Below are 25,328 nucleotides of genomic sequence, written 5' to 3'. Positions count from 1 at the left end.
AAACAATGCATCTCTTACATCATCTTGCATCGCAACGGAGCGTGAAAGACAACGATAACAAACAACCGGAAGAATGAGGTTATTTCTTTGTAAACGCGTCTTTCTTTTTTTCTGTGTGCTCTCCCATCATTATTATTATCTCTTCTCTCGTATCCTCTGTCATCTCCTCTCGCACTGTCTTTTTCTGCGCCATTCTTTCGTGTTCTCCCTTCCTTTATCGAATAATGTTTCATATCTTCTCCCGGACTCTGCCTCTGTCTCTGTCTCTGTCTCTGTCTCTGTCTCTGTCTCTGTCTCTGTCTCTCTCTCTCTCTCTCTCTCTCTCTCTCTCTCTCTCTCTCTCTCTCTCTCTCTCTCTCTCTCTCTCTCTCTCTCTCTCTCAAACATACACTCACTCTTGCTGACATCCTCCCACTTTCCCAGCCGCACGCTCTGTCTAAATGCCGACCCGTTAATCTGGCCGTTCGTCAGACAGACGTCATCGAAACGGAGATCTTTGCCTGGTAATCAGTCACTCGCAAGACGCGTGCCAGCAACAACAGAGGTGCGCCGGCGGCCGTGACCGCGACCCCCCTCCTACCCCCCCCCCCCTAGCCGTCATGTCCGTCAATCGGCAGGTCCGTTCGTCGGTCTGTCGTTCGGTTCGTCCTGAAATCGCTGACGCCGACGCCCATGATTTATGTCGCAAACATCCCCGGTCGCGGAAAACAGCAGCGGCCCCAGCACACAGCCCTGCGGTGACCCGGCGTTTATTTCTGATATTCGTAAATATTGACACTGGACACGTGCTAGAACCGCCTGGCATTTCATGAAAAACTACACCAGAAATACCACGCGTGTCCCAAGGTGAGACGGAAACTTCCGACTGGTTTCAGTAGCGTTTCTTGGCATGTCAGAAATGTATCGATCACGAGCACGCCCAGTGGATCTCGGCAGTGTGCGGTGAGTACGATCTGCCTTTGTTGGGTCATGGGTGATGGAGCGACGCAGACGTGACCCCGACCTGACATTTCGTTGGAAGGGGGGCCCATTGTCCAACCGAGCGGAATCCCCTGGTCATCCTAACGCGCATGGCGAGCAGAATTGTACAACAAACAACAATCGCAATGCATGGTATATCAGTTAGTAACTAGGGCGCAGGACGGGTTAACGTCTCAGGCTGACGCCTTTTGCCGGTCATCATTGACAGGTTCATACCCTTGGTTCTGTATTTTGTCCTTGAACTTCTCATAACTTCGTTTCCTGTCGAAGTGTTTAACCTGGAACAAAACAAATGTCTTTCAGAAGTGAAGAAACAATAGATTGATTTGCGGACAGAAATGTGTAGTGATCAATGGAACACGATGCAGTAGTTTCGAGTTACATCAGCGATAGCATAACAACTCAAAACAGCAAGGAAAAGAAAGAGCGTCAATATAAATCTTTCGCCCACAACATCGGTAATAATCATGCGGTCCACCAAGTATGTAGTTACGTAAAATAAAAGCACGATAGGAACGATTCGTCGTGCGAAAAGCAATGACGGCATTGGGATCCAGAACATCGATTACAAGGCATCAGAATTTTGCCGCAAATACACTGGCATCCTCGCCTCCTCGTATCATTTATTTTGAATTTCCACCGAAAAGGCGCTAAGGTCTAGCGCGCATCACCCCGCTACGGGGTAGTCACTGCCGATGTGAAAGGGTAGATGTGATTGCTAATTATCACATCGCATGTAACGGAGGCATCCCAAGTCTGTTGCATGACACAGCACTTCCACGTCAACTACTTCCACTGCCAAGGCCCCTCAGTATCCGCGCTGCCAGACAGAAGTTGCGTAACGTCTCCAAAGTGCCCTTAGAGCACCTCACTAAAGCCCCACCCTCCAGTGCAGCCTAGCAACTTAATGGTGCGCCAGCTGGCGGCAACTCAGGCCTGCCAGTACGATCGCTCGTACTGCTTCATCAGGCGCCTAAGGTCACATCAGCTCCTCCAGTGACACCGCAGGCCTTTGAAGTGTCAGAGGCGTCGGCCGCAGGGCGCCGCCGATCCAGCGCCCGGCGATGAAAAACGACCTCGCCAGTCCAGAACACGGCCATTTTTAGCACGGACGGCGTAGCCGCTCACACTTCCATGCGTCACGAGCCTCAATCAGCAAGAAGTCAGCGCGTTAGCCAGCCGAGAGCCTGACGGAAGACAGATTAGTCTGCGTAGCAACGGCAGTCAGGGCCAACAATAGCCGCCGACCGGAACATGACTCGGCCCGAACATTGGCGCACCGTGCTGGTCTTCAGAAAGAGCGAATAATCAATCGACGGGGAGACTTCTGTCGTGCATCGCAACCTCAGAATGGCATTGGATCGAATAGAAAAACACCGGGAGAAAGCCGAACAGGGAATGGAGAGAGGGAGAAAGCCGAAAAGGGAATGGAGAGAGGGAGAAAGATGGAAAACGAGAGAGAGAGAGAGAGAGAGAGAGAGAGAGAGAGAGAGAGAGAGAGAGAGAGAGAGAGAGAGAGAGAGAGAGAGAGAGAGAGAGAGAATGGGAGAGAAAGGGATGGGGGAAAATATAGAGTAGAGAGGGGAGGCAAAGAGGAGGAACGAGAGAAAGAGAGAGAGAGAGAGAGGAGAGAGAGAGAGAGAGAGAGAGAGAGAGAGAGAGAGAGAGGGAGAGGGGGAGGGAGCGGGGGAGGGGAAAGAGGAGATGTCAACGCCGCGCCGCCGTCGGCCGGTCCATTCATTGCTACTTGTCAAAGCAGCTGTCGTGTGGGGTGGCCGGGCACGGCGCGAGTCGCGCTGCCAACGGAAACAGGCGAGTCGCAGCACGGCGGGCTGAACAGGACAGAGAGCAGGGAGCTGAACACGACACAGAAAACTGACCAGGACAGAGAAAGGCGGACTGGCCAGGGCAGGGAACAGGAAATCGAATATGACAGAGGACAGGGAACTGAACAGGACAGGAGCCAGGGATCTGAGCAACACAGGGCACGACGGGTAAGAGAGAGGACAGGACATGATGCTGAGAAGTGAGCTGGTGAGGGAATGAAAACCTGAACCGGGCAGCGAAAAGGAACGGAACATGCTATGACGAAAACATAACGGGACAAAGAAGGAACATTAACCCTCGCCCGTATGGGGAGAGGAGGTCGAAGGGACCTCCCTCGGTTTTTCACGAATAACTCGCGTAAAAAGCGGCCGATCGCGACGAAACTTTCAGTACCCTCGAGTTAATCAATTTTACACCTACACTGAAAATTTCATGACCCTGAACCAAATGACCTTTGACCTGTGACCTACTTTTCGAGACCATGTTTGGCTGGAATCGCGATTCGGCGTATGTCGGCTCGCATTAGCCGCGCTTTTGCAGTCTTTTCGTGGTTTCAAGCGTTCAAACATGTGATATGATGTTTCCCCCATGCGTTAGGGTGGATGTCAAGGTACACCTGAAGGTCAGGTCAGGTCAGGTCATTGACCTTTGATGACCTCGGTTTACCTTTTCGAGTTTTACATGTTTCTAGGCCAGTTTTTGGAGCTGAATTCGAATTAAGCAACCATATGAACATTTACGAAGTTGTTTTGGTGTCTTCGTAACATGTTACGAAGCTGTCAGAGGTGGTTGACACCTACTACGAATACCCGGCAGGACCCCTACTGGATAACCTGACCTGACCTGGCCTAAATGCATGAAGACATCATATGTGATCAAAATTAACATGATATTCGTGATGAGCACCCCCAAAAAAACCATAGCAGCCACACTTTACGTCACGAACTTCTAACAGGTCCCGATTTTCCCGACTTTTGGGTCATTGACCTGGCCTGGAAGGTCAACCACCGGCCTAGGACCTTAAAATTGGGTATCATCGGCTTCCTCTCGTCACGGGCAACACGGTGGTTTTCTCCGCGAAGCTCTAGCTCCATCAGGGGCGAAACGGCAAGGGTGCGGGGTCCAACGGACCCCCTCCCCCCGCCCTTATACGTTCCCGGCTGGAAAAACACCAATACGGGCGAGGGTTGTAAGTACCGAGACTCTTCGGCAGCCGTGAGATGGTGGTAGGCTGTCAAGACTTCTATTAAAGGCAGATAATGAGCTTTCTTTTTTCTTAAATAAAAATTACTCGACATCTATACTATTTCTACTGTAGTTTCTATAAAATATGAAAATTTCCTAGCACATTTTCGTATGTGAAAAAGGTTTTTATTTTTGCAAAAAAGAAGCAGTACTTGCAGTACTTGTAACACCCACCGAAATGCGTTGTCCTTCTCTATAAAAAGTCGCAGTATATGGCGCTTTTGTTTCAAACAGCGACGCTTGGGTTTTTGTTTATGTTATCGCCTTGTCGTTGCTTGGTTGTAAGGATTCTAATTTGAATTAGAGTTAATTCGGTTTAGAATTAATTAGATTCTAATTCGGGGGTACATAGTGCCTACTCTTCTTTGTTTCCAAGTATTATTTTGCGCCACAAATGAACGGCATGCGCCAGAAACGCAGCCAAATCTTGCGATTGCGACTACGAAATTCATTATTTTGGCGTCAGAGCCTGAAGCGAAAAATACAAGCATATTTATTTCAAAAAGACTTCAGGTTTGTCGAACGGTGTTATGAGAATTTTGAGTTCAGTACTGCATAAGTTTTTCAGTGATGCCGCAAAAGTGTTGTATCTATCTTCTTTTATTGTGCAGTCGGCGGGACCGATTCAAAATTGAGTCGCTGCTACTAAAATAGCAGCATATGGCGTCAGATGATGAACAGGAAAAATAGTTGCGTAAATTTAGACATAAACCACCCCCAAACCATGAATATCTTTTGAAGGCACTATAGACGACCATTAACTAACTAGATGTGATGAAGATCAAATGTAAGGAATACGCTCATTTAACAAAATTACATGCAAGTACCAAAAAGTGATGTAAGTACTTATTCAACGGTCATTTTCAGCGCTCCCCGCTAACGTGACTTCAAGTTGAGATATTTGCGGCAAGGTACCGAATTGAGCAAAATGGTTTTAATTTACACTATAACTTATTGTGTTTTGTCAGAAAATGGTCCTAACTCAGATTTTGTGGAAAAAGGTCATTATCTCCCTTTAAGCGCACAATTCCGGTAAGACAAGAGAGAGATTGCGCAAGAGAGAAATTGCAAACAACTTGGTTGCTGCCATGATTGCTCACAAACATATGAGGCGCGTCGTTTAGGAAAGAAACTGATGAGAAGGTCGGGCGATGAACGAAATGGGCGAAACAGCTATGAAATAGGTGGTAGGTAACCAAAAACAATGCTTAAATATACCTTCAAGGGGGGCGGGAGTAACAAAAAGGCCGGTGTGTAGGCAGAAAAGCGCCAGGCTGGGCCATCCTCTTCACAGTTTCCTCCCCGCTCACACGGCTGGTCGGTGGCCGGTGGGGTCGACACTCACCCCCTGACCTCACCTCTGCCCCGAAGCTAAGGTCACGACCCCAGCCGCCCACTCAACAAGATGGAGGGTAAACAGCGCGGTCGCCGCTCACAGGAAATTGGCACGGCCGCGCCCGGCCCCGAATTTTGATGAGCGAACCCGCTAACAGCAGCAGAACGGTTCCGGCACACTTCTCACCGCTTATTTATTGACTTTGGTGCTAATTTTGTTCCCGCGGCGAAGACGCAAATTTGTTATTATTGACTGAAATATGAACTCGGACTGTAGCGATAACTAACATCAAAGGAATTTGAATTTGATGATCGAGTAACATCAAAGAAACGGTCGCACATATAAACGGTGGGTATGTAATTAAATTAGAAAGAGCGACCAATTATAGCAAACTAATGCAAGGCATTTCTATTGATGAAGTGTCAATAAAGTGCTAACTGTAAGTTTATTGGGATCACTGACAGACTCAGAGGTTACCAATCAACGCAACTGCCCACTACCCGCGCGACCAATCACATCGCCATCTACACGGGACTCGAATGGTCTTTGATGGTTCAGTCCCGTACGACCGCCTGTCAGCTCAGTCAGAGTGGCTAGCGCTGAACCTTAGTAGCGCCCCAAATCCTCCCATCCGCCCTCAGCTCGGCTCAGGGTTATTCTTAACAGCAATAACGGCAACCTACCCCACCGCACGCACGCCGTCGTGACTGAGCGCGACACCATGGCTCTGTCTCGCGCCGCGCCGGTCGCGACAGACTGGCTATTCTGGTCGAGCTGCCGAGTCTCGGCGACCGCGGCCTCGGTGTGGCGGCCCGCCCGGCCGGAGCGTCCAAACACAACAGCGCGCCGCCACCGCTGCCGTCGACATGGCTCGCAGCTCGACCCGGGCGCCGGCCATTCAGTGGCGAGCGCTGGCCGCGGCGGCTGGACGGTGGTCACCACAGAAAACTACACTCTGCAGACCGTAGAAAGCTGGAGCGCACAGCGTCCCTCATATCTCAGGCTGAAGCTCCCAGCCTCCCTCAGGCCGTCTGGGTGCCACAGCAACTCCCAGACAGTCTGGACCCAGCTCTTGAGGCGTGGCTCACCCACCTACGACACCGGCGCGACGGCTGGCGCGGCTCGCTCCGGCCGCGGAGTCAACAAACAGATCGCCGACCGGTCCGCGCCTGCGGTGATGTAATGATCTCGGGCCCGACTCGACGCCGCGGTCGGCACAGATGAGGTCACTGACGGTGGGCGCGCGGCGGTACGGCGACTGACGAGAGTCACCTGGTCCGAGAACCGGGAGCACGCCGGATAGGTCTGGTAACACGGCTGGACGGTCTGGCAGCGCCGGCAGTGGGCGGCCGGGTGCTGGCAAGTACCCATCATGTGTTTCTGCCATGGGTGCAGTGTCTGCCAGAATAAGCCCAGCCGCGGCGACTTTGGATGGCTTTGAATGATTTTCATGGCCCATGGTCTTGAATTTATTTCGCCGCCGTCTGGCATTGCAGCCGTGCATTCAATGGCATGGTAGTTGCCGCGACTTGGGTTGACGTAAACGCACGAAAAAAGAAGACGGCGGCTGGGACAGCCTCTTCCCACACTCAACCACTAGCTGAGGACTGGGGTAGAACTTATTTTACACAATGGCTGGGGCAGCCTTACCCGCACTCACCCATTGGCTTGGGGATGAGGCAGCCTTCCCAAGTTCCAACATTCACCCATATGGCTGGATCAGTGTATCCCACACTCACCCATTGACTGGGGCAGCCCTTCCCACACTCACCCATTGGCTGGGGCAGCCCTTCCCACACTCACACATTGGCTGAGGACTGGGGTAGAACTTATCTTACACAATGGCTGGGGCAGCCTCACCCACACTCACCCATTGGCTTGGGGCAGCCCTCCCCACACTCACCCATTGGCTGGGGACTGGAGCAGCCCTTCCCACACTCATCCATTGGCTGGATCAGCCCTTCCCACACTCACCCATTGGCTGGGGCAGTCTTACCCACACTCACCCATTGGCTGGGGCAGCCCTCCCCACACTCACCCATTGGCTGGGGCAGCCCTCCCCACACTCATCCATTGACTGGATCAGCCCTTCCCACACTCACCCATTGGCTGGATTAGCCCTTCCCATCCTCACTCATTGGCTGGGGACTGTATCAGCCCTTCCCACACTCACCCATTGACTGGGGCAGCCATCCCCGCATTCACCCATTGACTGGGGCAGCCCTTCCCATCCTCACTCATTGACTGGGGACCGGATCAGCCCTTCCCACACTCACCCATTGGCTGGAAAAGTCATCCCTACACACACCCATTGGCTGGGTCAGCCCTTCCAACACTCACCCATTGGCTGGGGCAGCCCTTTCTACACTCACCCATTGGCTGGATCAGTCTTTCCCACACTCACCCATTGGCTGGGGCAGCCCTTTTCGTACAGCTCGCGCAGGTGGCTGCAGGGCGCCGCGTTCTCGGCGTTAGCGTCTAGGCACGCCCAGAACTGGTCGCGGGCGTCCCAGCAAGCCTGGCGCGCTGCCTTGTTCGGGAACGACATGCCTACGGGACGGAGGAGCCGGTCAGAGACAGCATAACGAGCGGCACCGGGGCGTGGCGCGCCCGTCACCGGCGCGTCACAGCCGCGTCACAACGACAAAAAGCCACTCTGGGGTGGTCTGTGACGGCGCGACGACGAATTGTCGGCCGGCTAACAGACGAGAGCCGGAACAATGCCGACCAGAATAGCGGCACCGTCGCCAGCCGAGAATTCTCCCCTGCCAGAGACGGTGCCGGGCGAGGGCGCTCGTTCAGAAGATTGCTGGTCGACCCGGGAACAGTTCGTTATCGCTCAGCGGCGGCGTTTCTGGCACTATGTGGAAGCTTTTCTGTGCCGCTTTTCTTTCACGTATGACGTAGCGCCGGGCGGGGCTGCCAGTGCGGCTGCCTGTTGTCGTCAGTTTGTATTTATTAGTGGCGGGTCGCCGATTTCGGCTGCGCTCGGTCGATTCTGCGCTTGTGCTCAGTAACCAACTCTGTAAGGACACGTGATATCTCTGGGGGGGGGGGGGGGGGGCGTAAGCACTGTGCAATACATTGGATGGGATGCTAGTTGGGCCTTTGGCATATGGGGGTCGTTTGTTATCTGACATTTGACCTAATCCGACTATCTGAATTAAATTTGCCAATTAGGTACCATGACATCAAATGACAGGAGACGACGAGCAACTGTACACATTACCCAAGCCCAGGGGTGCGGAGCCAGAGCCGGAGCCGGAGCCGTCAAAAAAAGGGGCGACTCCGGCTCCTTTTTTAAGAGGAAAAAATTATTGACCTAGTTCGGTTTGACAGCTCAAGGCAGTAAAACATGCGGTATTCAAAAAATGAAAATAGCCTTGTTATGCAATTACAGAAGCAACGTGGACCAATCCCATCGTCTTTTTTCTTCCACCCGTATTCAATTGCATAGGGGATGTACTGAGTAATGGAGCCGGAGCCGGAGCCGCCGGAGCCGAACCATTTACTCGAAGCCGGAGCCGGAGCCGGAGCCGCCATGGCATTTCACCCGGAGCCGGAGCCGATTTTTTCTCCGGAGCCGGAGCCGTCTGAAATTTCCACGGCTCCGCATCCCTGCCGAAGCCCCAAACAGACCAGCTACAAGAAGGTGTGTCCTCAGATTCGGTAAGTATTGCGAATAATGATAATGGTAGGTAACTAGGTAAGGTAGCCCAGGTACGAATTCGTCTGCCCACCACGGCGGAAAGGAACGTAAAAGACAGCCAGCGAGCCAGTTTCGTGGGCCATGTGGGTCACAATAGGCGTTTTATGAGCCGTCAGAGCCCGCTGCGTCAGAGCACATTCTGCTGAGGTGGTGGCGGCATTTACAGACATAACTCGGCCCGAAAGAGCGTCTCGCCGTGCCTACGTTACTCTGACGTAATCGCGTCGGTCGGTAGGTTCTGTCATGTTTGCATATTATCAACGCTAACGCGATGCGCGCGTAAGAGTTAAAGCACGACAAAGCGTGCCATGGAACAAACGAATAAGCAGCGCACCATTGCTTTACCTATTGCACTTGAAAGTTGAAATCAAATCAAGTCTCGTCTCTGGAACCAATGAACATACCTACACAAACAAATACAGAACTCCGCGCCTTTACCTACCCATATTCGTTATGCTAAAAAAAACTATCATAAACATCCCCCAAACTAAATGCTCGTATGCAAAACATCACACCCACTTGTTCTTCCATTGTAATTAACACTGTCGTTAGCAGCAGAAAGCTCAGCAATAATATCGTGCGGCACCTCTCAACGAGTTCGGTGGACTCCCTGAACGTGCCCTGACCGGTGACCTGCCCCACCCACTAGCAGGTCAGCTGCCGCTACCCGTTTCACTTCACAGTGAAAAGTAAGTTCACCGTTCGCACTCCCGCGCAACTGCCCGGAAGTCGCAGCGACCTCTCTTTCACGGCCTTCACGGGCCCATCACACTCGTGGTACCATCGACTGCCAGAAACGATGCCGAATGGTTAGAGTTGAACGCGAAGGCCTGATGGAGGAGGAATCGATAACGAGATTGACGGTGATAACGGGACAATAAAGCATGACAGAGCTAAGTGCACAAACTTACCTACCACGAGGCCAGATCCCTCGTAAGAGGAGTCGGTTATAGGTAGGTACAGGTCCTGAATGGGATCTTAGGGGGTGCAAGACGTAATTCAGTGTCGTCATATGACAAACAATTCGATAAAATTTATCTCGGCCCTGAATGAGCTGGTCTGTACAACGACCAATACCATTTCCCGCAAATTAAATCTGTCGGTCGAGGACAAATAGTGAGCTCTGGCATAAAATGGTTACGTGCATGTTTCACCGCTTCTCGGATATGGAAACCATCAAAATAATTCAAAATCGGCCGCAATGAAACACAATCATCACGAGTCACATAGTTCGTCGTTTCAGTTCAAACTACGATGGCCACCAGTGACCGGATATATGACCCGTCTCCCGACATATCAGCCCACCCCGCATCTTACATCCCGGGCCGAAAACCATATATCAGAGCGTCTAAAGGTCAAGCTACACGGGACACTTTTTCGGTTTTTGATTTTTCGGTTTTTCGCTTTTTCGGTTCGATTTATCGCTTTTTCGCGTCGGTTTTTCGATTTTTCGATTTATCGCTTCGTGACTTGAGTTTTTCGAGTTTCATTGATTTTTTTTTTAGTTGGAACGCGCTGTGCAACCGCCAGCTCTTTTTGTTTTGTTTGCAACCAATGCAATGCGTTGGTCGCAGTTTTGCCAAGGGGCTTTAGGGGTCTGTTTTGTTGTCTGCTTTAACAGATGGAAATTACTTAAAATAGATCTCGTCTGTTTTGTAGTAGGAAATTAGGTAGCTTGACTAAACTTCCAGCAGCTACTAACCGGCGCCCCGCTGGGGCTCCTGGATTTCCTCGCCCTGCTGGTAGGGGGAACACCCCTTCTAACTTGGCTCCTGAGCCACGTAGCGGCACGCCGTAGGCGACACTTGAAAAAGCCCTAAAAATAAGGAACAAACTGCTTCGGCCATTTTTAAGTCCGGTGTAGGCCAAAGGGCAGGTCACCAAAGGTCATCGAAGGTAAACTGTCGCCAATATCTATAGATTAAAGCGACAATTTTCGACAAATCGGTCCATAGCTCAGGAATTGATAGAGCTATAGCGCCGCGGAGAGGCGCAATCAAACGTTCTTTTAACGTTCTTCCGCTAGCATGTCCTCAGATTTGACGTAAGGTCCACGGTTTATCCTGCAGGGGCATAAATGCCCAAAATAGACGACTCTGCAAAAAACAGTTTTTCCGCAATAACTTTTGACTCTAAACTTGCACGAGCTTTCCTTCACCAGAAACGTGTTTCTCTGGTCGAGACGCTTCGAATGAACATTAAGCTAACTGGACTGGTCTAGGTCATGACCTGGCCGGAAAGTTCGTGATACCTACATATCAGCCGATTTGTATCGTCCTGTGGAACACATCGAATGTGTTTTCATCGCTCTATAGTAGCATGCCTTTACCGAAATTTATTACCGAAAATTGTGCATACCTTTCGCGACCTGATATGATCTCAGGACATAACAAGGGGTCACGGGTGCCATATTCCGGTTCATTGTGTCATGTGTACCTACGTGCATAGGCGTAGGAACAGCATGTTATGAAGACAAAGAAGCAAATGACTCGAAAGATGGGTAGAAGGGAAAATATCCTGAACTCATATACTGCAGTAGCGTTGATGCGAAAAGGGGTTTTTGCTTCGATTATTATGGGTGCAGAATGCACTGTCGGTACCTATTCGATAATTATTGTGGGTGCAGCTGCAGCTGCATCCACTGCACCCATGGTTCCTATACGCTTATGTGGACTTGTAACCTGAGAGTGTTTAGAATGACGTTCGTTAAAAGAAGCCTTTCAGTTTTCAGTTTCTAGGCAATGGGGGGGGGGGGGGGGGTCGCAAAATTGACGTGGCCTTGGGTTACCGATATCGAAATTATGTGATATACATTTTGTGCATACTGCTACTCTCTTGAATTGCTGAAAGTTCCAAAGCCATCCGTTACCTGGTGTAGCAATGATAAGCATTGGAACATTTTCTGAGTTGGTCACTCTGACCACCTCACCAGGTTACCTGACCTGGTGACCTGACTCCCCTAGCAGGGCGCGGCTATAAGCATGATGAACAGGTTTTACAAAAGATGAAATAAATACGTGCATATATCTCACATAATTCACCGCTATTCAATCCTTTCACGTGGATAATATGTGCATACCTACACTGAAATACTATTGAGCGATTACATTCCTTCCTTTCCATTAGGAGTACCGAAATGTGAATCGTCGGAAACATGCATCAGTATTACCACATCGTCACGTGCTGAAGCCGAAAAACTGAAGATTACTTGGAAAAGCTGATTGTCGATCCAAACTTTTGGGTTGGACGAGTCGCTTCGTTTTTTCGCTTTTTCGATTTTTAGAGTCGCTTTTTCGCTTTTTAGAGTCGTTTTTTTCGATTTTTCGCGTCGCTTTTTCGAGTTGCTGATTTCGTTTTTTCGGTTTCGCTGTCGTGGAGCTACACCAATGTTATCAAGTGAAGCTGATCGTCTACTGAAGCCGAAAAAGCGAAAAAACGAAACGAAAAACCGAAAAAGTGTGCCGTGGAGCCTGTACTTAACGTCACAGAACAGTAGAAAAGCGCACACGATTCGGTTGAAATTAACGTGCGTGACTAATTTACGGCCTCGTTATTCAGCGGACCATATGTTAAAGGAAAAGGGCCACCTTCGTGAAATATGAAGATATCGTTGTTTTTCATTTTGACATTATTATTTTGCATTTTCTTTTTAAAACTGGTGCCAGAAGTGCACAATTCGCGAAAAAGTATTTAAAACTATTTAACATATTGGTACTATGTTGATACTCTCTACGGCACCTACTATATGATGGCATAGCGATGACGTCACGCTCAAGCCAATCAGCGTTCAGAAGACAGACTCGTCGGATTGTGTCAGATAAGCTGATTGGTTAAAGCTGAGCTGGTTGGAGCTGATTGGTAAAAAACCAAAGCCTCGCCGCGGGTGGCTGTATTGTCGGATAAGAACGCATTCCTGGGATAAGGACGCATTCCTGGCGTATTTTCTTTTAAAATTGCCGATAACTACGAATGGATGCCGAAATCGGCCGTAAGGAGGTAAGCAGACAGGTTTTCGGACACGGGCTACAAGATGGCTATCTCAGTTTCAATCCCCATGTTAAAGGTGGCCCTTTTCCTTTAAAGGGACCCTCCCACCTTCAAAAAAGTTAATGAATTGGCATGAAAGTGATGTCGCTCGGTTCAGAAAGGGCAAAAACGAATATCTACCAAATTTCATCGAAAAATATTCACCGGTTTTCAAGATATTAGACTTTTACTTTTGTTTACTTTTTGGGATCTCCGCTGTTCCTAGCGACTTTATTTGAAAGTGCGGCATTTGTTGCGCGCAAAGCAGCATATACCATAGAGTTCAGTGATATACCACCGCGTGCTACAAAACGTTTTAGTCAAACATTTAACGGACGTTCGAAAGCCTGATGACGTCATCAGATTCCCGTAATGGTTAAGAGATAGGGACCACGCTGGTCCCACCCTGCAAGTAAAGGGAAGAAATTTCTTGAACACCATAAAGCTGCGGGGGTTGCGACCAGGATAAATGGTGGTTTCTGAGCCTGGCCGCAAACTTGGCTATCTCAACTCAAAACTAATGTTAAGGTGGGAGGGTCCCTTTAAGCAAACAGGGAAGGATGCTGCCGACTGGGACTGGCAGTGCCGTGAAACGGGACCGACTTTGTCCCAGAACATTACAGTTGGCAGGTCAGCAGCGGCGCCGTTACAGCGGCGAGGGCTTTACGAGACCACCTGTCGTGAGAGGCATAGGCGGCGGAACGGGGGGGGCACCGGGGCACCGTGCCCCCCCTTGAATTCTGCAAGGGGGGCACCAATAGCAAGGTGCCCCCCCTTAAATTTGATGTATTAGTACCAGGGGCGGATTCGGGAAAACTCTAAGGGGAGGTTCATGAATCGAAGTGGTGCCCCTACCTATGCCCAAAATTAAAACCTCAACGGATTTCGGCCACTTAATTTTGGTGGTGCCCTATTTTCAGTTTTTTTTCTTTATTTTTGGTTAGTCATGTGATGACTGGTGCCCCTGCTAAGCCGCTGGTGCCCCTGGAAAGACTGTGGTACCTACCTACCCTGCCCCCTGACCAGCCTACGGTGGGCCCTGACATGACTTAGGTGCCCATGGGCCCTGACAGGCCCGTGGTGCCCCTGACAGGCCTGTGGTGTCCTTGCTAGGCCTGTGGTGTCCCTGGGCCTTGGCAGGTTTGTGGTGCCCCTGTTAGAACGCAGGTGCCCTTGACAGGTTTGTGGTGCCTCTGACAATCCTAAATTGCCAACGACAGGCTTGTGGTGCCCTTGACAGGCCCATGGTGCCCTTGCGAAGCCGGTGGTTCCCCTGCGAAGCCGATAGTGTCCCTGACAGGCCTCTGGTGCCCCTGACAGGTCTGTGGTGCCCCTGGAAGACCTGTAGTGCTTTTGCTAGGCCGATGGTGCTCCTGACAGGCCTGTGGTGCTACTGACAGGCCCGTGGTGCCCCTGCTAGGCCTTTGGCACCCCTGGCGGGCCTGTGGTGCCCCTGTCGGCTGTCAGGCCTGTGGTGCTCCTGGCAGGCATGTGGTGACCCCAGGCCCTAAGTCATGACCCATGTGACCTCCACCCTGGGATTCGCCACTGATTAGTACTGCGATGGCTTCTTGGGAATTATACATGTAGGATAAATGGAATTTATCAAACGACAATAAGGAAGAGACAAACACATAGGTACTTGAGGATCAGCTTAAAGTTAACCACACATACGGGCAGGGGTGTAATTTTCCTAAAATGATTGTGGGTGCCCAGCTGTAGGGGCGCCCGGCGCCAGGCCGTTTTGGGGCGCGATAGATATTCTTTATGTGGGAGCCTAAATTAACACCGAATTTGATAACATTGCTAGCCGAATGGCGCTTCAAGTGACGTGTCTGACTAAGCAGATACGCGCTTAAAAGTGGAAACTGACCGGAAGGACGTAAAAAATATGTAGAGAGGCGCCATCCAGTAGGAGGGGCACCAAATGTGGAGGCGCCAGACGGTTACGACTTACGAGGGCGCCGAGTGATTGAAAACGCTATGTGGTCCAGGGGCGCTAAGAGGCCAGAAGGGCGCCGCACAGTCAGTAGTGCTACGTTGGTGGGGACGTGGGGACGCCAGATGGTTACGAGGGCGCCTTGAGATCATGAAAAGGGCGCCATTCTCGTAAAAGGGTGCCGAGTGATTGAAAACGCTATATGTGGTTCAGGGGCGCTGAGAGGCCAGAAGGGCGCCGAATAGTCGAGGGATGCACGGTGAACAGAGACCTAAGGACGCGAGACGGTCAGGAGGGCGCCGTTAGACCATGAGAATGGCGTGGTGCTGTCAAAAGTGCGCCATTCTCCCAGAAGGGCGCCGAGTGATCAAAACGCTATCCATGAACGCGAGACGGTCAGGAGGACGCCGTTAGAGCATGCGAAGGGCACAGTGCTCTCGAAAGGACGCTTGCAGCCTTGTAAAAGACTTGTTGGTGCCTTTTCATCATTGTGGGGGCATACTTCAGGATTGTGGGTGCATATGCCCCCACAAAGAGATATAAAATTAGGTACACCCCTGCATACGGGGGTGAACTGCCATTTTCGTTTAGTAAAAAAAATAAAAATTATCGTGTCAGGGCTGTGACGAAAAATAAGTGGCCTAAATCCGATGAGAAAACAGGATTTGGGGGTACCCTAGGTTTGGCTCCTTGAGCCATGGTGCCCCCCCTTGTCTCAAATCGTTCCGCCGCCTATGGTGAGAGGGTTGCTACGGTGCGCGAGTTCGCAGATACAATGACCCCTGTGTGTGGTAATAGTGATCGCTGGTTTTGTCGTCATCCACCAGGTAACCGTGCTTACATTAATCGATATTAAGATCGGTGTCTAAGAGAGCAATTCAGACGAACTGATATCTACTTATAATCTTAGCAGTAGCGGCGGAACACCTTCAATTAGGGGGGGCACTGCCGACTTTTAGTCTCATTCTTTCCATGCAACGCCCATAGGGCTAATGCTAAAATGATGAAATCAAAGGGGGGCACGGTGCTCCGATGCCCTCCCCGTTCCGCCGCCTATGAATCTTAGCATATTACAGTCGGGAAAATGCCGATGTTATATAATGGAATGTTGTAATGTTAAGCAAATGCGAAAGATTTTGATATGCTTTCCCTTCAGAATTCAGATACAATAGAGAGGCGGTCAGAAATTGAATGCTTTCTCATTACTATCGTTGTTCTGTGCTTGCCTAAGATAATAACCTTTACGTCCTTTACAAAATCAACACACTTATCCCATAGTCCGAACAAAAACAGACCAGTGTACCAGACCACCACACAAAACTCAAACATACCTGGAGCCTCCGCCGGTGCAGGTACCCGCTCGCTGCCCCACAACTCACTAATTCACTCACTCAACTCACAGACACCGCTCACTCGCCACTCTGCTCACACTCAGACAGTCCACCTCCGGCTACCAAGCGTCCATCGAGTCCGACACTTCCCCACCGACCGGCCATTTGGCACTGACGGTTCTGCCGAGACCGGCCGCCGGCGTCCCCCCCCCCTCCCCCCACCGGGGAAGGGGGCCGGTTATCCTGAGCGCTGGTCGCCCAAAATAGCCCAGGCGGCTATTAATGGCTCCGCTCGAATGGCACCGGATACCACGCCCATCAGCCAGCCTCGTGAGGCCCCCACGGGATCTGGGTGCTACCGATCACCCTGGGACTAGGACAATTTACAACTTCGATAGCGTTGCTGTAGACATGCATTTTGATAGACCCCCTTCCATGATCATTGATTCTATTTTTTGTCAACACAGAAATCCCAAAAAAAATCACTTGCTGCAACTCACAAACGTTCTATTTTTTTTTTCGATTGTCGGCATCTATTGTCACTAAAGCACAACATAACAACTAGCGCGTCATTGTGGTCTGCCAGTGTCAGTTGGCGCCGCCGATGACGGAGCCCAGGTCCTTGAGGGACACGGTGCCCGATCCGCGCTCCAGGGGCCGCGGCTGGCTGGCACCCGGCTTCCACGCGATAAAGTGCAGCACCTCGAACGTCGCCGGCACCGACACTTCACCGCTCTGCTCGTCGACGGAGCCGTACATTTCCTGGTAGATGGCCGCCGCCGCCAGCATGGTGTCCCGGTTGAGCCGCAGAGTGCGGTTGACGGCGGCGTTGTTCTCTGCCATTCCCTGAAGGTCCCACATCAGCTCGAACATGGACGGGTAGCCGACCGTGATGGCGTCCACGTCAATGGTTAGCATTGTGAAGCCGGCCCTGGTAAGGAGTCCGACGACGTCCTGCGGCTTCACGAACGGCGACACGTGCACGCCGATACCCCCGTCTCGCTCTAGGCTGGCCAGCTGCAGGGCGCAGCGCAGCTGGTACAGAGTGTCGCCGCCCAGCATGGCACCCACGAACGCGCTGTCCGGCCGCAGGCACGCCAGTACGCGCCCGAAACAGCCCGGCAGGTCGTTCACCCAGTGCAGACTCAGACTGCTGGTGACCAGATCCACGCTGGAGTCCTCCAACTGAAGCTCCTCTTCATCGAAGTTGATTTTTTGCAATGAGACGTCCTCTAGGCACTGGGCGGCAGCCAGCAGAGACGAGGACATTTCGCAGGCCACCACCTTCTTCACCATGTCCTTGTCAAAGTGTTTGAGTACATATCCTTTTCCGCATCCAAGATCCAACACTGTGCCGAACTGGCGCTTGATGTCGAATACCCGATCTGCAACTCTCCAGCCAACCTCTTCCTTGACATAGTCGTAAAGTGATGAATCCAGTCTCTGTCCGGCAGTGTTTCTGTGATGCTCTTTTGCCTTTCTATCGAATATAATAGCAGGGAAACATGCTCTTGTGCTTGTTGAAATTGTTCGCCAACATTCAGTATTTTGGAACTGGTTAGCAGTAAACCTCGCAACGCAAGACATCCCTGGTTTCAGTATCATCTTGTACTTGAATTTGACAAACGCTGCGGCCAAGAGTATTACTTATGCAACACTGCGTTCTGGTTCACACTTTTCTTCATTTTTCACAAACTGAAACCACCGACAGAAACCAAGTATTATTGGTTTTGGCTTCAATATGGCTCATATTGAACAGTTGAGGAATTTTTGGTGGGCACAGTCTACGAAAACAAAAGCAAATCCACGTGGTTGGGCAAGCAGGGCGATAAATACCAGATAAAAACAAACGTTCTATTTCAGTGATTTTTTGTGATTTCACGTCATAATCCATAGTTCTGTGGCACCTTTTGACCTTGAAACACTTGGAAACCTGATTTCAAGTGTTTGCATGGTGGGATCGACTCAGATCATATATCCATGTTCTTGGTAGGTTTGTCATCAGATCCCATTAGATCATAGATCCGGGACAAATCTTTCACGCCGGGGCGGATCCGGTGGGATCATAGATCCCGACCTGCATTTTGCTTCGAGATCCACTAAGATCATAGATCCATTACTCGGATCCATGCACATGTCTGGTCGGAGTCGACATTGTGTGTCTAAACGTGTAGTCTACGCCTATCAGCGGAAAAACACTACATTCGATGACTCGTCCAGGCCAGATTTTGTCGGAGATAAGGTCATACTCCAGTTTCGGAGGACCGTTTTCAGCATGGAAAGCAGAAGACGGCAGTTGCTCCAGAAACCGCTCATAGTTATTTTTGCAGTGCATTCATAATGTAACAGGGCTGCGGAGTCGGAGTCGAAGTCGGAGTTGGAGTCGGTCGGAGTCGACAGTTCTGCCCGGAGTCGGAGTCGCCAAAGTCTTACCGACTCCGACTCCGGAGTCGGAGTTAACACTGCCTGGCTCAACGTCATGCACTGATGCAGTGCATGACTTGACGATACTGCGCTCGAAATTAGATTTTGTCGAAAAAGGTCATTTTGCTGTTTTGGACGAACGTTTACAGCGAGAGAAGCAGAAGACTGTGAATTTCCAAGGACCTGCTTTTTAAATCTGCATATTATTTCTAATGCATATTTGCAACGCAAAGCCTTGGAGCGCACAAGGGAATAGGGATCGTTTCAGGCAAGATAAAAACGTCTCCATTATGAACCTCAATATCATGGTATGGATTTCAATAGAACCGTCCGGAGTCGGAGTCGGAGTCGATTTTTGAAACCAAAGTCGGAGTCGGAGTCACCCTAAAATCCAAGTCCGCAGCCCTGCAATGTAAGGCCTTGGAATGCTCAAGGGGCTATCTTCAGGCAAGATAAAGAATTCATTCATAAACTTCACCACCAAGAATTGAGTAGGAATTCAAGGAGTCAGAGCTGGGGTCAGAGTCTGAGCTGGGGTCACCAAACTTCCATTGCTTCTGCATCTCTGATAAAAATGAAATATGTTACACCAATTAAATACCTTGTTTTTATAAAGCAATTATGTGTCCACTATTTATGTAACAAGTTACCAGCAATTTACAGAAAATAAAGTAACAATATGGTGGGATATCTTAATCAATGATAGCTTATGATATGCAATGCATAGCTTAAAGATAAAACTCACCAGGTGAGTTATATCTAAAAAAAAAAACCAAAGTGAACAACAGTACCTATAATACAAATACAGCCACAGCAAAAGAAAGATACCTATATATTAAACAATGCAAAAAGATGTGTTGGCACTTGGCAGTGCATCAAAAACACTTAAATTGTATGTCATTCATCACATCAATTCAATAAAAGTACAAAAAAAAACATGAAGTGCAAAGGTTGTAAGTGAATAAGGCACACCTTGTAAACTGCAAAATTCACTCAAATATTGGATAGGTACCTAAGTACCTAGTTATTTAAGAAAATATATCACTCTCAACCCGCGCGGGGCTGGGGGGGGGGGGTAAATTTTACCCCCCTCGCGAATTTTTGCGATATCTCAAAAACGGCGGCGCGCAGCGCCGCCAAACTTTCAGTACCTTTTCTTACATCAATTTGACATCTTCCCTGAAAATTTGAGCGAAATCCGTCGGAAAATTTTTGAGAAATTGACGTTTTAGTGACGTCATGTTCGCCATTTTCGCCTCAAAAACGGCAAAAGTTCAAACGCCGCTAACATCTTCATTTTTAAAGGAATCAAGACGTAACAAAAAAGGTTATACGTAATTTTACTTTGTCTATCAAATGGCTATCTCGGTTTTTTGAAAATTTTGGATTTTGGCCTAAATTTTTTCAAAAAACTGATTTTTTTTTGGGAAAATCATTATAAAATCCAAAATTTTGAGTCTATCGAAAAAACCGGAATATATGTCAGAGAAGTGGTCTATGTGCACCTACATACCAAATTTTAGAAGAATCGGTTCAAAAATGTGGGAGTTATTCAAAATTTTATGACGTCACGACACACAAATTTTTTGAAAAATGACTTTTTTGGAAGTTCTAGACCTCGTACGGAAACAAAAATAGCATCATTCGATTCGCCGTGAAAAACTGCATCAGATAGACACCTTTTTAGGCCTTAACAACCAACTTCAAAATTTGACCTCACTTGACCTGACCTTGACCTGACCTCGACCTGAAATTCATCCAGAGGTGGTCCATATCACTTATTGAGTGTGCCTATTGAATTCTATGAGTAAAATGACCCATAAAACATGTGTCGCACATGCCCTTTTCTATATTTTGTTTTTTGGTGACCTGACCTGACCTGACCTGACCTTGACCTTGACCTCTGAATGATATTGTATGCAACTAATATTGTCTTGGTAGCCTAAGAACACGTTTTGGGCGATCAGTCTCAGTCCATGACTCCATTCTTCGGCAATTACGGTGCAAGGCCGATACTGTAGAAACTTGCAATTTGTACCCTTGACCTGACCTTGACCTTGACCTCAAACTTTAAATTAAGTACATGTTTTTAGTAGTTCGTGATGAGAGCTTTCGATTGGCGTTTGAATTTTCCAAATCGGACCATTAGTTCGGGAGATAACAGGGGGGGGGTAAAATTTACCCCTCCCCAGCCCCGCGCGTTCGGCTGGAGACCCCAGCCCCGCGCGGGTTAAGTCTAAACATGGGGGGTTTGAATTGGAATAGCAGTTTTGTAGCCTGAGCTGAGACTAGCACAAATCAGCAGTGCTTTACGCGATAACTAATTTTCGGACCTGCGATAACGATGAAACGATAAGAAAGGTTTGCGATAACGATAAACGATAAACGATATAATTATTCAAAAAAATTAACAGCGATAGCGATAAAACGATAAAATGATAACGATAATCGTTTTTTTTAACAGCGATGACGAAACGATGAACGATAAAACGATAACGATAATTGTTTTTGAACAGCGATAACAAAAGCGATAAGAAATACAGCTTTAATAAGTGTAATTAAAGTGTGCAAAGACGGAAACCTGAGCCAAGTTAGCGTAGTTTTTTATCCTGAGTTTGACTTTCTGGAGCAAGTTCATTTATATACTTGTTCAGTCCCCCAGGTATGCGGGAGTGGACTCCCCTGTGACTGACCTCTGCCCGGTCCGCCGCGCAACTTTATACCACCCGTCGGCCGTCTGACAGATCTGGGGCCGTATTCACGTCGACTTCGTAAGTCAATTTTCTTTCGTAAGTATAATTTGGTATTCATGTCGACACTTCTTAAGTTTTTTCTTACGAAATGTCTGGATATCTACAAAAATCGGCATTCACGTCAAAATTCGTAGGAATATCTTAAGAAATTCGTAAGAAGCGTTTGGTGCATTGACCTTTGCCTTAATCATTGAGATTTAGGGATCCTCCTTGTAGGGATTTACACAACTATCCATTGTATATAATTGATAGAGACAAGTAGAAAAACACGGAAAAAATAGTGCATGGTCGTGTTTCGATTATTAAATCTTCATCAGCATGACATACCCACAAAGAAAACAAGATATCTTGTTTTCTTTGTGGTTATGTCATGCTGATGAAGATTTAATAATCGAAACGCGTCCATGCACTATTTGTTCCGTGTTTTTCTACAACTATCCATGCATTTGTGCATTTCATTTTAGTCAAACCAGCAAGACGCCTTTGGGCGACAAACGAGCCAGCGCGCGAGTGAGCCCCCCACACATGCACTGTACAGAAGTGCGAAGGACTTCCAAATGTTCCAAAAATGCGCCACTGTTAAGTGTTGGGGGCGCCCCTCTTCTACTGGGCAAGCCCAACTTCTGTACATATGAGGTGCCTTATTTCTTGACATTGATGGACATGCACTTTTAGTGGATGGGGAAGCACCTGTACCCCCATACATATAGAAAGTTACACCAATGGGGGGTCCGTAAGACCCCCCAGCCTTTTGGCCGCTGATCGGCTTGGCCGCTGACCAAACTTGAGCGCAATCAGCCCAGCTGTTCTTGAGATGTAGAAGCGGCACCCTGCACGTGCGCACGTGTAAAATGGTTCAAACTAGATTTTGCCCGGCACCCTTCGCACCGGTCCCTATAACCGTGTGCCAAGTTTGAGTGCAAACGGTCCAGGCGTTCTCGACATCTGGAAGCGACCCCTGCTCGTGCGCACGTGCAGTAGCGCCTCAACCGTGACATATGACAACGCATTTCCCGGTAGGTGCCTACCCACATGCCAAGTTTCAACACAATTAGGCCGGTAATTGCCGAGTTATTGTAATAAGAACAAACGTGACACCTGTTTGTACTTTGCACGTGCAGCGGGTGGTCACTCACATGAATCAAGAGTACCCGATGTTTAGTAGAAGGGCTACAGCTACCCTAAAAAAATTACCGCAAGTCAAACGTCCATGCAGTGGTTGCTGAGATATAAGCCCACTTTGAGAAATTGGTAGTCTCAAAAGCGCTACTTCTGCAAAACAGCTTGGACGCCCTTGACTTCTCACGTTGCACGTGCCACGATGGTCAATTAGATGCATCAAGATAGTAAATTGCGGGTTAGAAGGGATGGGGCAGCCCAACAAAAAGACCACAGGTCAATCAGTCCAGCGGTTGATGAGATATAGGCCTCCAAAAGCATTACAGGCCGGGCCGGGCCGCTCATACTGATATTTTCCCGTTTTATTGAAAAGACTTCGCTTCACTCGCTCGCTGGTAATAATTTTGCTCAATAATAACAGCCATTCTTAGTCCAGACAACCGTTAGTGTCAATTCTTAAAATAATTCGTCATTTTAGTCTTAGCCTACTGCACTGATTTATCGTTGCGTCAGTTTACGACAGCTCGGTGAGTATTCGTAAGTCCACCATACCGTTAACATTATGTTCTTACGAAAAACTTAAGAAATTCTTAAGATGACACGACGTGAATCGCACTTACGACATTCTTACGAAAATTCTTAAGAAAAGGTCGACGTGAATCGCAAACTGTCTACGAGAATTTTTTTATTCGTAAGATATTTTTGCTGTCGACGTGAATACCAAATTTTCGTAAGAAGTAGGTCGTGCGTAAGAAAATTCTTACGAAAATGATCGACGTGAATACGGCCCCAGCACACTTAGCAGATGGCAACAGGTTGCGCACACATACTGTCGCGCGGCATACACTAGTGTCGATCGTCTTCCATTTTTTCATCATCCCGTTTTACATTTTGCGTTTATCGCTCATAGTTTTTGTAACTTGCGATAAGTGGATGAGCGATAGTTTTGAAAATTTAGCGATAAACGATCACGATAACCAATTTACTTAACAGCGATAATTATCATTTATCGTTTATCGCTCATCCTGTCGCATGCGGAAACCACTGCAAATCAGGAGCTTTTACTGCCCAATGATCACCCTAGGCATAGGCAATTATGTTCTGTTTCTAATTCCAAAACGAGTGACTCACGCAGGAATGTGGTAACTTAAAGAAGAATAACCAAAATGCAGCCACCTCAGCATCAGCCTATCAGCACTCACCAGTACATAGTGCCTTGTATGCACCTGGTTTTGAACTAGACAATATGATTGGTCAATGCGTAATAAGCCACTGTGACAAACACTATTTTATATAGAATAAAGTTCTTCCTATAGGAAAAAATAAAACTGTTTTTGTTAATATTGATTATTTTCTATTTTCATCATTTTAAGCATACAAAATAAGAAAACTGTAGCAAAGCTTATTTGTGGAAAGTGGTAACTGGTAAGTCTTTTACATGAAACATGCACTATTAAGTATTAGATTATCAGGAGTATGAAAAATAACCTCTTGCTCATATCTGAATGAATTAAAAAATTAAAGACCAATATATATTCGGGCGTGGCCCTTCCTCAGTGGTACAGTGTTACAATGGCTGTACCACTGAGGAAGGGCCACGCCCGAATATATATTGGTCTTTAATTTTTTAATTCATTCAGATATGAGCAAGAGGTTATTTTTCATACTCCTGATAATCTTATCAACAATGCTCAACTCAACGTTTCAATACCTGAAATTAAGTATTAGATCGAGAAACACAAGTAATACATGACAATGACAACAACAAACACCAGCATACAAATTTGTTGCACAGGTAAAGATATGCAGTGAAACCTAATAAATGGCCCCTGTTTGGTGGAGTTATGGCGTGCATTGACTGCATTTATTATACCTACCTAAAACTTTGAAAGGCATCCATATAATCAAGTGAAAAAATGAAATGCAAAAAAAATGAAATGATTGAGCGATAGTGGGTTTTTTATCTCCTAACACCACACTTAAATAAATGAAATAATGAAACTATTAGCAATTCCTTCAATACCTAATTTCTAAACTCCGACAGGTGATGTCGGTGTTCACTCTTGTCTTACCTACCTTTCCCCTGGAATAGCTCTGACAGTATACTGGCGGATAAACTGGATATGAGTTATTTATGAAGAATGACAGCCTTTACCCAGCAAATAATTATTATGAAACTGAAGAAGGCTTTAATGCAAAAAGCCGTAAATATAGATTTTCCCTTTATCTTCACAGTTTTTTGGAAGAACCAATTCAAATTCTGTTCTTTTTGCCTACTGTAAGCATTATGAAGATGTGGAACTGGCAAGTTTGAAGCGTTTGAAGGCAAAAAAGGACCGTATTGTAATATAATTTGTCAGATACCTCTTTATGTCATTGAATGTTCTTTTCAATCATTTTCTTTAAAATACTTCACATTAAATAATTCATAGGCCAACTTTCTTTTATGACAATCATTCCTGTAAGTACTGCTCAAGAACATATTTCGTCTGAAAATTTTATGTCTGCACTGCGGTGTTTCTGAATCAGATTTTATCAAGAACTTTTTAATATGAAGCTGGCTCCTCCACGGCTCCTCTATTTCTTATATTTTCATGCTTCTGTTATATTCTTGTTTTTTTTTTAAGCAAAAATTTTG

The 25,328-nt window shown here is 48.0% G+C and overlaps 1 protein-coding gene across 7 annotated transcripts; it reads right to left on the bottom strand.

Annotated features, from left to right (window-relative positions):
* Window positions 1-733: 733 nt before the first annotated feature.
* Window positions 734-25,181, bottom strand: LOC122387109 (arginine-hydroxylase NDUFAF5, mitochondrial-like). Of its 7 annotated transcripts, none has more exons than XM_043376976.1 (4): window positions 25,133-25,157; window positions 16,395-18,089; window positions 7,794-7,939; window positions 734-1,259 (listed from the first exon to the last, which is right to left on the bottom strand). In XM_043376976.1, exon 2 carries the CDS (start codon window positions 17,997-17,999, stop codon window positions 16,983-16,985), a length of 1,017 nt encoding a protein of 338 aa, XP_043232911.1. In that variant the 5' UTR covers window positions 18,000-18,089; window positions 25,133-25,157; the 3' UTR covers window positions 734-1,259; window positions 7,794-7,939; window positions 16,395-16,982. The 7 variants fall into 7 exon arrangements, 3 of the variants coding, with proteins under 3 accessions (XP_043232911.1, XP_043232910.1, XP_043232909.1); XM_043376975.1 differs by lacking the exon at window positions 25,133-25,157 and adding an exon at window positions 24,763-24,968; XM_043376974.1 differs by lacking the exon at window positions 25,133-25,157 and adding an exon at window positions 24,568-24,589.
* Between the last annotated feature and the right edge of the window lie 147 nt (window positions 25,182-25,328).

This window comes from Amphibalanus amphitrite, unplaced genomic scaffold, assembly GCF_019059575.1.
Source record: "Amphibalanus amphitrite isolate SeventyFive unplaced genomic scaffold, NRLGWU_Aamphi_draft 000273F_arrow, whole genome shotgun sequence".
NCBI classification, from domain to species: Eukaryota; Metazoa; Arthropoda; class Thecostraca; order Balanomorpha; family Balanidae; genus Amphibalanus; species Amphibalanus amphitrite.
This window is presented reverse-complemented; position numbering and strand designations above follow the sequence as displayed.

Bases quoted from the DNA above. Each gene is read 5' to 3' on its own strand.
- LOC122387109 (XM_043376976.1), bottom strand. From the start codon at position 17,999: ATGATACTGAAACCAGGGATGTCTTGCGTTGCGAGGTTTACTGCTAAC.